This window comes from Haemorhous mexicanus, chromosome 13 (assembly GCF_027477595.1).
Source record: "Haemorhous mexicanus isolate bHaeMex1 chromosome 13, bHaeMex1.pri, whole genome shotgun sequence".
Lineage (NCBI taxonomy): Eukaryota > Metazoa > Chordata > Aves > Passeriformes > Fringillidae > Haemorhous > Haemorhous mexicanus.
In genome coordinates, this window is record NC_082353.1 from 4095845 (window position 1) to 4111275 (window position 15431).

At 63.2% G+C, this 15431-nt stretch overlaps 1 protein-coding gene across 1 annotated transcript; it reads left to right on the plus strand.

The window, feature by feature from the left end:
- The first annotated feature begins 1809 nt into the window (after positions 1-1809).
- On the plus strand, positions 1810-14959 carry LOC132333280 (cholesterol side-chain cleavage enzyme, mitochondrial). Its single transcript, XM_059858221.1, has 9 exons — positions 1810-2349; positions 4507-4662; positions 5634-5827; positions 8161-8364; positions 10049-10209; positions 11526-11692; positions 12311-12389; positions 13518-13709; positions 14603-14959. Exons 1-9 carry the CDS (start codon positions 2081-2083, stop codon positions 14723-14725), a joined length of 1545 nt encoding a protein of 514 aa, XP_059714204.1. The 5' UTR covers positions 1810-2080; the 3' UTR covers positions 14726-14959.
- The last annotated feature ends 472 nt before the right edge of the window (positions 14960-15431 follow it).

The following is a 15431-nucleotide window of genomic DNA, read 5'->3' on the forward strand; positions in this document are numbered from 1 at the left end:
TTCCCGCGTGGGTTTGGGCACCCCAGGGAGGTGACAATGTCCCTGAGTGCACCCAGGGAGGTGACAATGTCCCTTGAGTGTCCCCTCCAGCCCCACCCCATGGGCTCGGGGGGCACAGACCCCACAGGGATGGCAGCTGCGCCCCCAAACCCCTTCCCGACCCCAAATCCTCTCTGTCACCCCAGGGTCCCCCGGGGGTGACTCCCGGAGGTGGCCCTGGTGCCACCCGCTGGCTCCAGAGGTGACAAAAACCCCCGCGGTGTCACCTCCCCCGCGCTGGTGGCCGGCGTGGGTGGCACTGGGGACAAGGCCACGCGGGGGAGGTGACGCGGAGCTGTCCCGCTGATCCCTAGCTGCGGGGGCGGGCCAGCGCTTTTGTCACCGCAGCTGGGGACAAAGTGTGGCTGCGGGTCCCTTGGCAGCCCCGAGAGCTCCCTGTGCCCCCAGTTCCTGCCAGAGCCCCCCGCGCAGGGGACACGGCTGTCCCCTCGTGCTCTCGGGTGGCAGAAGCTCGGTGACTTCTCAGGGTCGGGGACAAAGAGGGGACAAGGGCAGGACCCGGTGAGGGGTGTCACACACGGGGTGCTGGCACGTCCCCACACGGCGGGAAGGGGCTGGAAGGGGGTGCAGAGGTGACACAGTGACAGGGCTGTGACGTCAGGGATGGGGACAATGTGGGGGACACTGTGTGTCCCTCGGTGTCCCTCTGTGTCCCTCGGTGTCCCTCCGTGTCCCTAGGCGTCCCCTGGTGTCCCTCAGTGTCCCTCTGTGTCCCTCCATGTCCCTCCGTGTCCCCCTGTGTCTCTCAGGGTCTCTCCATGTCCCTCAGTGTCCCCCAGTGTCTCTCAGTGTCCCTCCATGTCCCACACTGTTCCTCAGTGGCCCTGGGTGTCCCTCCGTGTCCCCTGGGCCCTCCCCCCGTGTCTGTGGCTGGAGGGGACACAGCGGGTCCCACCCAGGACGGTGACAGCGCCGGGGGACAGCAGGGGGTGGCACTCTGTCCCCATGTCCCCAAGGCGTGGGGCTGCCGCCAGTGGGGTTTGGGGCTGGGACAGCAATGGGGACAGGGACAGGAGGGGACACATCCTGGGCCTGGGAGGGGACAGGAAGGGACAGGGACCTCGGGGGACGAGGGGACAGTCCCCGTGGTCTGGCAGGGGACAGCTCGGCGCTCCGAGGAGGGAGGGGACACGGCGCTGTCCCCGCGCGGTGGCACTGACGGGCCCGGCGCGCCCCCCGGTGTCTGTCGCCGGTGTCGCATCCGCCGCCAGCCCAGCTCGGTGTCCCCGCTGCTCATCCCTGTCCTGGGGACACCCCAAAGAGGGGACCCCGTGTCACCCTCCACATTGTCCCCCGTGTCCCCCCAGTGCTGGCTGGGGCCGTCGCTCCTCGGGACAAGGGACAAGGGACATGGAACAAGGGACAAGGGACATGGAACAAGGGACAAGGGACAAGGGACAAGGGACAAGCTTCATCCCCAGCTCGGGCCGCCCCAAAAGCCGTTCCCAAAAGGTCGCAAGGGGAGTTTGGGGTTTGGGATTTGGGGTTTGGGATTTGTGGGTTTGTGGGTTTGGGATTTGGGGTCTGGGATTTGGAGTTTGCAGTTTGGGGTTTGGGATTTGGGATTTGGGGTTTGGGATTTGGGATTTGGGATTTGGGGTTTGCAGTTTGGGGTTTGGGATTTGGGATTTGGGGTTTGGGATTTGGGGTTTGGGGTTTGGGGTTTGGGATTTGGGGTTTGGGACGGAGCCCGGGAAGGCCGGGCCCGCCCCCAGCTCGGGGCACGTGAGGCGCCCCCAGCAGTGGCACCGAGTCCCCAAGGCCACCCCCCGCCGGGGTGACCCTGGCTGGCGGCCCCCAAGGCTGTCCCGGGCCGGGGTGGCCTGACCCGTGCCTTGTTATCGTTTCTGGGGCACATCCCGCCCTTCTCCCAAGGCCACCGTGTCACCTGTCCCGGGGCCGCGCTGTGCCACCCCCGGCAGTGTCGCGGGGGGCTGTCCCCGGCGGGAGGCGGGCGGGAGCAGCTCCGGGCGCTCGGCATAAGAGCGAGGCCACCCCGTCCCTCCGGGCCACCCTCCCCATGCTCGCCCAAGTTGTCACCAAGGCCGGAGCCCTGCGGGGATGTCCCCGAGGCGCGGCCGAGCGGTGTCGCCGGCTCGGCGGGGCTGCCGGCGCTGTCCCCTCGGCTGTCCCCTCGGCTGTCCCCTCGGCTCCCCGGCCCTTTAACCAGGTGCCGGGCGAGTGGCGGGCGGGCTGGCTCAACCTGTACCGCTTCTGGCGGGAGGGCGGCCTCAGCAACCTGCACCTCAGCATGGCCAGCAAGTTCCGCCGCTTCGGGCCCATCTACAGGTCAGCTGGCCCTGTCCCCTCCCCGTGTCCCCTCCCCGAGTCCCCAGCCCGTGTCCCCAGCCCGTGTCCCCTCCCCGCGTCCCCTCCCTGTGTACCCTCCCCGTGTCCCCTCCCCGTGTCCCCTCCCTGTGTCGCCTCCCTGTGTCCCCTCCCCGTGTCCCCTCCCTGTGTCGCCTCCCTGTGTACCCTGCCAGTATCACCCCCTGTGTCCCCTGCCCTGTCCCCAGCCCAGTCTTCTGCCCCTGTCCCCTCCCCGTGTGGCCTCCCTGTGTCCCCTCCCCGTGTACCCTCCCTGTGTCCCCTCCCCGTGTCCCCTGCCCATGTCCCCTGCCTCTGCCCCCACCCGTATCCCCTCCTGTGTCCCCTCCCCGTGTCTCCTCCCGTGTCCCCTCCCCGATCCTCTGCCCGTGTACTCTCCTCGTGTCCCCTCCCGTATCCCTTGCTCGGTCCCCTGCTCCTGTCCCTTCCCTGTGTCCCCTGCCCGGTCCCCTGCCCCTGTCCCCTTCCCTGTCCTCTCCCCGTGTACTCTCCTATTGTCCCCTGCCTGCTCCCCTGCTCGTGTCCCCTGCTCGTGTCCCCTGCCGTTTCCCACCCGGTGTCCCCTCCCCGTGTCCCCTCCCTATGTCCCCAGCCCTGCCCTTTGCCCCTGTCCCCTCCCCGTGTCCCTTGCCCTCTCTCCTGCCCCTGTCCCCTCTCGTGTCCCCTGCCGTGTCCTGCACCTGTCCCCTCCCTGTGTCCCCTGCCCATGTCCCCTGCCTCTGCCCCAACCCGTGTCCCCTTCCGTGTCCCCAGCCCGTGTTCTCTCCCCATGTCCCCTGCTCGTGTCCCCTAGCTGTGTGTCCTGCCCATGTCCCTAGCCCGTGTTCCCTCCCCGTGTCCCCTGGCCATGTCCCCTCCCGTGTCCCCTGCCCTGTTCCCAGCCCAGCCACGCTCCCAGTCCGGGGCTGGGCTGCTGGAGGAGCCTGGCCCGGCTTGGGGACACCGTGAGGGACAAGAGGGGAGGGGACAGGGACCGCGGGGTGGGAGGGGACACGAGCAGGGGACACGGGCAGGGGACAGGGGCTGAGGGTCAGGAGAGGACAGAGCCTGTGCCCTGGGAGGGGACAGGAAACCTGGAGCACGAGGGGACAGATGTTGTGCCAGGGAGGGGACAGCGACTGAGGGACATGAGGGGACAGGGACTGAGGGACATGAGGGGACAGGGATTGTGCCCTGGGAGGGCACGGAGCCCTGTGGATGTGGGATCTGGGGATAACGGGGACAGGATCCTGTCATGGGGACAGGACAGGACCCTGCCATGGGGACAGGACCCTGCCATGGGGACAGGACAGGACACTGCCATGGGGACAGGACCCTGTCATGGGGACAGGACACTGCCATGGGGACAGGACAGGACCCTGCCATGGGGACAGGACACTGCCATGGGGACAGGACAGGACCCTGCCATGGGGACAGGACAGGACATTGCCATGGGGACAGGACACTGCCATGGGGATGGGACACTGACACTGGGACAGGACATTCCCATGGGGACAGGACAGGACACTGCCATGGGGACAGGATGGGACATTGCCAAGGGGACAGGATGACACACTGCCATGGGGACAGGATGGGACATTGCCAAGGGGACAGGACACTGCCATGGGGACAGGATGGGACATTGCCAAGGGGACAGTACAGCACACTGCCATGGGGACAGAAGGGGACATTGCCATGGGGACAGGATGGCACACTGCCATGGGGACAGGATGGGACATTGCCATGGGGACAGGATGGGACATTGACATGGGGACAGGATGGGACATTGCCATGGGGACAGGACAGCACACTGCCATGGGGACAGGACAGGACATTCTCATGGGGACAGGACACTGCCATGAGGACAGGACAAGACATTGCCATGAGGACAGGACAGGACATTGCCAGGGGGACAGGACAGGACATTGCCAGGGGGACAGGACAGGACACTGCCATAGGGACAGGACAGGATATTCCCATGAGGACAGGACAGGACATTGCCAAGGGGACAGGACACTGCCATAGGGACAGGACAGGACGTTGCCATGGGGACAGGACAGTGCCTCGGGAACAGGACAGGACCCTGCCACAGGGCCAGCCCCCCCCGGGGCGGGGCGCTGATGTCCCCGGTGTCCCCAGGGAGAAGCTGGGTGCCTACGAGAGCGTGAACATCGTCAGCCCCGGGGACGCGGCCGCGCTGTTCCAGGCCGAGGGGACCCTGCCCGAGCGCTTCCGTGTCCCCCCCTGGGTGGCCTACAGGGACTTCCGCAACAAACCCTACGGCGTGCTGCTCAAGTGAGTGGGGACAGGACACGGGGGGGACCCCAAACACGGGGGGGGACCCCAAACACGGGCTGCTCAAGGGAGTGCCCCCCCAAACACACAGCGGGGACCCCAAATCCAGGTTCCTCAAGGGAGTGGGGACCCCAAAAAGGGAGCGGGGACCCCAAACCCCAGGAGTGGGAACCCCAAACCTGGGATGCTCAAGGGAGTGGGGACCCCAAAAAGGGGGCAGGGACCCCAAACCCCAGGCCTAGGGACCTCAAAAATGGAGTGGGGACTCCAAACCCAGGCTCCTTAAGTGAGTGCAGACCCCAAATTCCCTCCAGTGAGTGGGGACCCCAAATCTGTGCTCCTCAACCCAGTGGGGACCCCAAATCCCCTCCAGAGAGTGGGAACCCCAAATCTGGGCTCCTCACGAGAGTGTGGACCCCAAATCCCCTCCAATGAGTGGAGACCCCAATTCTGGGCTTCTGATGCTCCTCAAGTGAGTGGAGATCCCAAATCTGGGCTCCTGTCATTCCTCAACCGAGTGGGACCCCAAATCCCAGCTCCTGTCACTCCTCAAGTAATAGGGGATCCCAAATCCGGGCTCCTGTCACTTCTCAACTGAGTGGGGACCCCAAATCCAGGATCCTCAAGGGAGTGGGGACCCCAAACCTGGGTTCCTCAAATGAGTGCAGACCCCAAATCCCCTCCAGTGAGTGGGGACCCCAAACCTGGGTTCCTCAAGTGAGTGCAGACCCCAAATCCCCTCCAGTGAGTGGGGACCCTAAATCTGGGTTCCTCAAGTGAGTGCAGACCCCAAATCCCCTCCAATGAGTGGAGACCCCAATTCTGGGCTCCTGATGCTCCTCAAGTGAGTGGGGACCCCAAACCCAGGCTCCTGCTGCGACAGTCCCAGAGCAGGGTGCGTGGCGCAGCCGGAGGGCCTTGGGGACATCGGGCGGGCTCTGGGGGTGACCCCGCGGCGTGTCCCCGCGCAGGACGGGCGAGGCGTGGCGCTCGGACCGGCTGCTGCTCAACAAGGAGGCGCTGGCCCCTGCGGCCGTGCCCGGCTTCGTGCCCCTGCTCAGCGCCGTGGGCGAGGACTTCGTGCGGCGCGCGCGGGCCCAGGCACGGCAGAGCGGCTGCTGGAGCGGCGACTTCAGCCAGGAGCTGTTCCGCTTTGCCCTCGAGTGTGAGTGACATGTGGCCATGCCCAAAAAACCCAAAAAGAGCCCCAAAAGAACCCCCAAAAGAACCCCCAAGAGAACCCCAAAAAACCCCAAAAGAACCCCCCAAAAAAACCCAAGAAGAATCCCCAAAAGAATCCCCAAAAGAACCCCAAAAGAATCCCCAAAAGAATCCCCAAAAGAATCCCCAAAAAACCCCCAAAAGAATTCCCAAAAGAACCCCCAAAAGAATTCCTAAAAACCCCAAAAGAATCCCCAAAAGAACCCCAAAAGAATCCCCAAAAGAAACCCCAAAGAACCCCAAAAAACCCCCCAAAATAACCCCAAAAGAATCCCCAAAAGAACCCCCAAAAGAACCACAAAAGAACCCCAAAAGAGCCCCAAAACAACCCCAAAAGAATCCCAAAAGAACCCCTAAAGAATCCCCAAAAGAACCCCAAAAGAATCCCCAAAAAACCCCAAAAGAACCCCCAAAAAAACCCAAAAGAACCCCCAAAAGAACCCAAAAAAACCCCCAAAAGAACCCCAAAAGAATCCCCAAAAGAACCCCAGAAGAACCCCAAATGAATCCCCAAAAGAAACCCCAAAGAACCCCAAAAGAACCCCCAAAAGAACCTCAAAAAGAACCCCCAAAAGAACCCCCAATAGAACCTCCAAAAAACCCCAAAAGAACCCCCAAAAGAACCTCAAAAAGAACCCCCCAAAAAAACCCCAAAAGAACCCCCAATAGAACCCCCAGGAGAACCCCCAAAGGAACCCCAAAAGAACCCCCAAAAAACCCCAAAAACCCCCAAAAGAATCCCCAAAAGAATACTCAAAAGAATACCCAAAAGGACCCCCAAAAAATTCCCAAAAGAACCCCAAAAGAACCCCAAAAGAACCCCAAAAAGAACCCCAAAAAGTAACCTAAAAGAATCCCCAAAAAACCCAAAACCCCCCAAAGAACCCCAAAAGAACCTCCCTCTGGCCATGGGGACAGGGATAGGGACAGGACATGTCCCTGACTGTCCCTGTCCTCAGCAGTGTGCCATGTGCTGTACGGGGAGGTCCCTGTGGCCATGGGATGGGGACAATGACAATGACAATGACAATGATGATGATGATGATGACAATGACGATGACAATGACAATGACACTGACAATCGCTGTCCCCAGCGGTGTGCCACGTGCTGTACAGGGAGCACCTGGGGCTGGTCCCTGAGGCCATGGGGATGGGGACAAGGACAAGGACAAGGACGATGACAAGGACAATGCCAATGCCAATGCCAATGGCTGTCCCCAGCGATGTGCCACGTGCTGTACGGGGAGCGCCTGGGGCTGGTCCCTGTGGCCATGGGGATGGGGACAAGGACAAGGACGATGACGATGACGATGACGATGACGATGACAATGACAATGACAATGACAATGACGATGACGATGACAATGACAATGACAATGACACTTCCCTGTCGCTGTCCCCAGCGATGTGCCACGTGCTGTACGGGGAGCGCCTGGGGCTGGTCCCTGTGGCCATGGGGATGGGGATAAGGACAAGGACGATGACGATGACAATGACGATGACGATGATGATGACGATGACAATGACAATGACAATGACAATGACAATGCCAATGCCAATGGCTGTCCCCAGCGGTGTGCCACTTGCTGTACAGGGAGCGCCTGGGGCTGGTCCCTGTGGCCAGCGGGAATGGAGACAAGGACAAGGACAAGGACAATGACAATGACAATGACAATGACAATGACAATGACAATGACAATGACAATGACAATGACACTTCCCTGTCCCCAGTGGCATGCCGTGTGCTGTACAGGGAGCACCTGTGGCTGGTCCCTGTGGCCATGGGGATGGGGACAATGACGATGACGATGACGATGACAATGACAAGGACAAGGACAATGGCACTTCCCTGTCGCTGTCCCCAGCGATGTGCCACGTGCTGTACAGGGAGCACCTGTGGCTGGTCCTTGTGGCCATGGGGATGGGGACAATGACGATGACGATGACGATGACGATGACAAGGACAAGGACAATGCCAATGCCAATGCCAATGGCTGTCCCCAGCGGTGTGCCACTTGCTGTACAGGGAGCGCCTGGGGCTGATCCTTGTGGCCATGGGGATGGGGACAAGGACAATGACGATGACGATGACGATGACAATGACAATGACACTTCCCTGTCCCCAGTGGCGTGCCGCGTGCTGTACAGGGAGCACCTGTGGCTGGTCCCTGTGGCCATGGGGATGGGGACAAGGACAATGACGATGACGATGACGATGACAATGACGATGACAAGGACAAGGACAATGCCAATGCCAATGCCAATGGCTGTCCCCAGCGGTGTGCCACGTGCTGTATGGGGAGCGCCTGGGGCTGCTGCAGGATTTCGTGCAGCCCGAGGCGCAGCGCTTCATCGAGGCCGTGTCGCGCATGTTCCACACCACGGCGCCCATGCTGTACCTGCCGCCCGCGCTGCTGCGGCGCCTGCGCAGCCACACCTGGCGCCAGCACGTGCAGGCCTGGGATGCCATCTTCTACCAGGGTCAGTGCCACCACCCCTGCCACCTCGCCCTGTCACCTCTGGGGACACCTCACCCTGCCACCTCTAGGAACACTTCTGGGGACACCTCACCTTGCTGCCTCACCCTGTCACCTCTTGGAACACTCCTCCGTGTCACCTTGCCCTGTCACCTCACCCTGTCACCTCCAGGGATACCTCTGGGGACACCTCTCCCTGCCACCGCATCCTGCCACCGCATCCTGTCACCTTGCCCTCTCACCTCTGGGGACACCTCGCGCTGTCACCACGCCCTGCCGCCTCTGGGAACACTTCTGGGGACACCTCACCCGGCTGCCTTACCCTGTCACCTCTGGGAACACCTCGCCGTGTCACCTTGCCCTGTCACCTGGCTCTGTCACCTTGCCTTGTAACCTCACATTGTCACCTCTGGGGACACCTCACCCTGCCACCTCGCCCTGTCACCTCATCCTGTCACCTTGCCCTGCCACCTTGCCCTGTCACCTCTGGGGACACCTCTGGGGACACCTCATCCAGCCACCTCCATCTGTCACCTCTAGGCACACCTTGCCTTGCCACCTCTGGGGACACCTTGCCTTGTCATCTCACACTGTCACCTTGCCTTGTCACCTCACCCTACCACCTCTGGGGACACTTCTGGGGACATGTCTGGGGATACCTTGCCCTGCTGCTTCACCCTGCCACCTCTGGGGACACCTTGCCATGACACCTTGCCCTGCCACCTCACCCTGTCACCTCGCCCTGCCACCTGGCCCTGTCACCTTGCCTTGTCACCTCTGAGGACACCTCTGGGGACTTCTCTGGAAACACCTCTGGGGACACCTCACCCTCTCACCTCGCCCTACCATCTCTGGGGACATTTCTGGGGACACCTCTGGGGACACCTCACCCTGCCATCTCACCCAGCCATGTCTCCCTGTCACCTCACCCTGTCACCTCTACCTAGGGCCTCATCCTGTCACCTCACCCTGCCACCTCTGGGGACACCTTTGGGACACCTCACCCTGCTGCCTCACCCTGTCACCTCTGGGGACACCTGTGGGGACACCTTGCCCTCTCACCTCTCTGGGGACACCTCACCCTGTCACCTCGTCCTGTCACCTCTGGGGACACCTTGCCCTGTCACCTCACCCTGCCACCTCTCGGGACACCTCTCTGGGGACACCTTGTCCTGCCACCTCACCCTGCCACCTCTCCCTGCCACCTCTGGGGAAACCTCTGGGGAGATCTCTCCCTGCCACCTCACCCTGTCACCTTGCCCTGCCACCTCGATCTGTCAGCTCTGGGGCCACTTCACCCTGTCACCTCTAGGGACACCTCTCTGGGGACACCTCACCCTGTCACCTCACCCTGCCACCTCTGGGGAGACCTCGCCCTGTCACCTCACCCTGCCACCTCTGGGGACACCTCATATTGTCACCTTGCCCTGTCACCTCTGGGGATTCCTCGCCCTGTCACCTTGCCCTGCCACCTCTGGGGACACCTCTCTGGGAACACCTCACCCTGCCACCTCCGGGGACACCTCTGGGGACACGTTCCACCACGTTCCTAAACCAGCATTTCTTACCTCAAAATTTACACATAAACACTAAAATCTCCACCAAACCCCTTTCCCACGCGCGGGTGCCTCCCGGGGCGGTGACATTGACGTCCCCTCCTCCCCCGCGGTGTCCCCGTGCCCTCTCAGCGGACAAGTGCATCCAGAACGTGTACCGGGACCTGCGGCTACGGCGCAAGAGCCGCCAGGAGCACGTGGGCATCCTGGGCAACCTCATCCTGCGCGACAAGCTGCCCCTGGACGACATCCGCGCCAGCGTCACCGAGATGATGGCCGGAGGGGTGGACACGGTGCGGGCCTGGGGACACAGCCTGCATGGCCACCGGACAGGGACAAGGGGCTGGCTGGGGCGGGGAGAAGGTCCTGGGTGGGGCTGGGTGGGTCAGGGAGAAGGTCCTGGGTGGTGATGGGTGGGGCAGACAGGGAGAAGGTCCTGGATGGAGCAGGGAGAAGGTCCTGGTTGGTGATAGGTGGGACACAGAGAAGGTCCTGGGTGGGGCTGGGTGGGGCAGACAGGGAGAAGGTCCTGGGTGGTGATGGATGAGACAGGGAGAAGGTCCTGGATGGAGCAGGGAGAAGGTCCTGGTTGGTGATAGGTGGGACACAGAGAAGGTCCTGGGTGGGGCTGGGTGGGTCAGGGAGGAAGAAGGTCTTAGGTGGTGATGGATGGTTCAGGGAGAAGGTCTGGGTTGGGGCAGGAGGAAGGTCCTGGTTGGTGTTGGGTGGGGCAGGCAGGGAGAAGGTCCTGGGTGGGGCTGGGACAGGCAGGGAGAAGGTCCTGGGTGATGATAGGTGGGACAGGGAGAAGGTCCTGGGTGGGGCTGGGTGGGTCAGGGAGGAAGAAGGTCCTGGGTGGGGCAGGGAGAAGGTCCTGGGTGGTGTTGGGACAGGCAGGGGGAAGATCCTGGTTGGTAATGGGTGGGATAGGGAGAAGGTCCTGGATGGGGCTGGGTGAGTCAGCCACGGAGAAGGTCCTGGGTGGTGATGGATGAGACAGGGAGAAGGTCCTGGATGGGGCAGGGTGGAGCAGGGAGAAAGTTCTGGGTGGGGCAGGGAGAAGGTCCTGGATGGAGGAGGGAGAAGGTCCTGGTTGGTGTTGGGACAAGGAGAAGGTTCTGGGTGGGGCAGGGAGAAGGTCCTGGTTGGTGATGGGTGGGGCAGCACCAAGCTGGGCAGGAGCAGGTCCTGGCAGCCCTGAGCAGGTCCTGGCAGGGATGAGCACATCCTGGCAGCCCTGAGCAGGTCCTGGCAGGGATGAGCACATCCTGGCAGTCTGAGCAGGTCCTGGCAGCTCTGGGCCAGGCAGGAGCAGGTCCTGGCAGGGCTGAGCAGGTCCTGGTGGGGCTGAGCAGGTCCTGATAGGGCTGTGAAGGTCCTGGCAGGGTTGAGCAGGTCCTGGCAGCACTGAACAGGTCCTGGCAGGGCTGTACAGGTCCTGGCAGGGCTGAGAAGGTCCTGGCTGCACTGAACAGGTCCTGGCAGGGCTGTACAGGTTCTGGCAGGGCTGAGCAGGTCCTGGCTGCATGGAACAGGTCCTGGCAGGGCTGAGCAGGTCCTGGCAGGGCTGAGCAGGTCCTGGCAGCTGTGTCCCCTGTGCTGTCCCCAGACGTCCATGACCCTGCAGTGGGCCATGCTGGAGCTGGCACGGGCCCCGGGCGTGCAGGAGCAGCTGCGGGCCGAGGTCCTGGCAGCCAAACAGGAGGCGGGCGGAGACCGCGAGAAGATGCTGAAATCCACACGGCTGCTCAAGGCCGCCATCAAGGAGACACTCAGGTGAGGAGGAGGGGCTCAGGTGAGGAGGAGGAGGAGGAGGAGGAGGAGCTCAGGTGAAGAGGAGGGGCACAGGTGAGGAGGAGGAGGAGCTCAGGTGAGCAGGAGGAGGAGGAGCTCAGGTGAGGAGAAGGAGCTCAGGTGAGGAGGAGGAGCTCAGGTGAGGAGGAGGAGGAGCTCAGGTGAGGAGGAGGAGGAGGGGGGGCTGCTCAGGTGAAGAGGAGGAGGAGCTCAGGTGAGAAGGAGGGACTCAGGTGATGGGTGGGGCAGGAAGGGAGAAAGTCTTGGGTGGGGCAGGAGGAGGAGGAGCTAAGGTGAGGAGGAGGAGCTCAGGTGAGGAGGAGGAGGAGCTCTGATGAGGAGTAGGGGCTTAGGTGAGAATGAAGGGCTTCTCAGGTGAGGAGGAGGAGGAGGAGGAGAGGCTGAGGTGAGGAGGAGGAGGAGCTTAGTTGAGGAGGAGGAGCTCAGGTGAGGAGGAGGAGGAGCTCAGGTGAGGAGGAGGGACTCAGGTGAGGAGGAGGGGCCTCTCAGGTGAGGAGGAGGAAGAGGGGCTCAAGTGAGGAGGACATGCCCTTCCTCCCCGGAGTGTCCCCAAGGCCCACGGTGGCACGTGTCGTGCAGGCTGCACCCGGTGGCCGTGACCCTGCAGAGGTACACCACACATGAGGTCATCCTGCAGGACTACCGCATCCCGCCCGGGGTGAGGGGACACCGGGACACCGGGACATGGGGACACCGGGACAGCAGGACACAGGGATGTGGGGACATGGGGAAATGGGAACAAGGGGGACAGAGGGAGAGGGGCACATGGGGAGGAGAGTGGGACACAGGGAAACGGGGACAGGGGGGACATGGGGATGTGAGGACACAGGAACATGGGGACACGGCAACATAGGGATGGGTGACAGGGGGACACAGGGACATGGGGAGATGGTGATATGGGGACAGAGGGGACATGGGGACATGGGGACACAGGGACATGGGGACATGGTGATATGGGGACAGAGGGGACATGGGGACATCTGGAGATGAGGACACAGGGAGATGGGGACACAGGGATGGTGGTGACATGGGGACATGGGGGCATGGGGACATGGTAACGTGGGGACAGTTGACAGGGGGACAGAGGGAGATGTGGACACGGAGATGGTGGTGACATGGGGACAGAGGGGACAGGGGCACATGGGGAAATGAGGGCATGGGGACACAGGGATGCCAGAACATGAGGCCATGAGGACAGGGGGACATGGGGACCTGAGGACATGAGGAAATGAGGACATGGGGACACAGGGATGCAGGGACATGAGGACATGAGGACACGAGGATACAAGGACATGAGGACATAGAGACATGGGAACATGAGGACACAGGGACATGAGGACATGAGGACATGGGGACATAGTTACATAGGGACATGGGGACACAAAGACATGGAGACGCGGGGATGTGGCGATGTAGGGACACGGGGGGACATGAGGACACAGGGACACCAGGACATGGTGACACAATGACACGGTGACACGGTGACACAGTGACAGGATGCCCCTGCCCCCTGGGGGACATGGGGACATGAGGGGACACAGAGGCGTGGGGAGGCAGAGACATGAGGACATGGGGACACAGGGACATGGAGACATGGGAACATGAGGACACAGGTACATGAGGACATGAGGACATAGGGACGTGGTAACACAAGGACATGGAGACACGGGGATACGGCGATGTAGGGACACAGGGGGACATGAGGACACAGGGACACCAGGACACGGTGACACAGTGACACAGTGACAGGGTGACACAATGCCCGTGTCCCCGGCGTTCCCCGCAGACGCTGGTGCAGGTGGGGCTGTACGCCATGGGCCGCGACCCGGCCGTGTTCGCGCGGCCCGAGTGGTTCCGCCCGCAGCGCTGGCTGGAGGCCGGCCCCAAACCCTTCCTGGGGCTCGGCTTCGGCTTCGGGCCCCGCCAGTGCCTGGGCCGCCGCATCGCCGAGCTGGAGATGCAGCTCTTCCTCATGCACGTGAGTGTCCCCTGTCCCCAGCGCCGGGGGACAGTGCCGCGGCCGTGGGGTCTGTCACACAGGGTCCCCAATGTGAGGGGACAGTGCCGCGGCCGTGGGGTCTGTCACACAGGGTCCCCAATGTGAGAGGACAGTGCCGCGGCCGTGGGGTCTGTCACACAGGGTCCCCAATGTGAGGGGACAGTGCCGCGGCCGTGGGGTCTGTCACACAGGGTCCCCAATGTGAGGGGACAGTGCCGCGGCCGTGGGGTCTGTCACACAGGGTCCCCAATGTGAGGGGACAGTGCCGTGGCCGTGGGGTCTGTCACACAGGGTCCCCAATGTGAGGAGACAGTGCCGCGGCCGTGGGGTCTGTCACACAGGGTCCCCAATGTGAGGGGACAGCGTGGTGGCCGTGGGGTCCATCCTGTGGGGTCCCCAGCACCAGGGGACAGTGCTGTGGCAGTGGGGTCTGTCACACAGGCTCCCCAACGTGAGGGGACAGCGTGGTGGCCTTGGGGTCCATCCTGCAGAGTCCCTGACGCCAGGGGACAATGAGGTGGCTGCGGGCTCCACCCCCGTGGGCAAGGGGACAGTACAGTGGCCTTGGGGTCTGTGCTGTGGGGTCCCCAACATGAGGGGACAGCGCGGTGGCCGCAGGGTCTGTCACACGGGGTCCCTGCTGTGAGGGGACAGCGCGGTGGCCGCAGGGTCTGTCACACGGGGGACAGCGCGGTGGCCGCAGGGTCTGTCCCCGTGGGGTCCCCAACACAAGGGGACAGCGTGGTGGCCGCGGGGTCCATCTTGTGGAAGCCTGGTTTGGCTCGGCTCAGAGTGGCCTGGAAGGTCACCCTGGGCCTTGTCCCAGTGTCCCCAAGGCCCCCCGGCCCCACGGCCGTGTCCCCTCCCCCCAGATCCTGGAGAACTTCAAGATCGAGACCCCGCGGGGCGTGGAGATCGGCACCAAGTTCGACCTCATCCTGATCCCGGACCAGCCCATCCAGCTGACCCTGCGGCCCCTCGAGGGCCAGCCCTGAGCAGGGGACAGCCCGGGGACACCCCCGCGTCCCCCGCGGTGGCGCTTGGGGACAGCGGGGACGCTCCCGGGGCCGCGGCCTGGGCTCGAGGCTGCGCTTTGCGGGGCGGACAAAGCGGGGCCGCCCCGCGGGGAGGGGGATTTGGGGGGGTGGGGGGTCCCCTCTGGGGCCGGGGGTCCCAGCGAGCTGCCCCGAGCCTCTGGAATGTCCTGGAGCCTCTGGAATGTTCTGGAATGTTGTGCCTGGCCTCTGCTCCATGGGAAAGGCGCCCGCGGGGTCGGGGCAGGGGGGCAGCGCCCGGGGGGGCTCGGAAAGGGCCCGAAGGGTCTGGGGGCACAGGGAGGGCACCCGGGGGGAACCAGCCCCTCTGGGGTGGGCATTGGGGGCACTGGGGACATTGGGGACATTGGGGACACTGGGGTTACTGGGGACATTGGGGACAGCAGGGACATTGGGGACACTGGGGACATTGGGGACATTGGGGGATACTGGGGACATTGGGGATACTGGGGACACTGGGGGTACTGGGGACACTGGGGACATTGGGGACATGGGGGACATTGGGGACACTGGGGACATTGGGGACACTGGGGACATTGGGGACAGCGGGGACACTGGGGACATTGGGGTCAGTAGAGATATTGGGGACATTGGGGATATTGGGGTCAGTGGGAACACTGGGGACATTGGGGACACTGGGGACGTT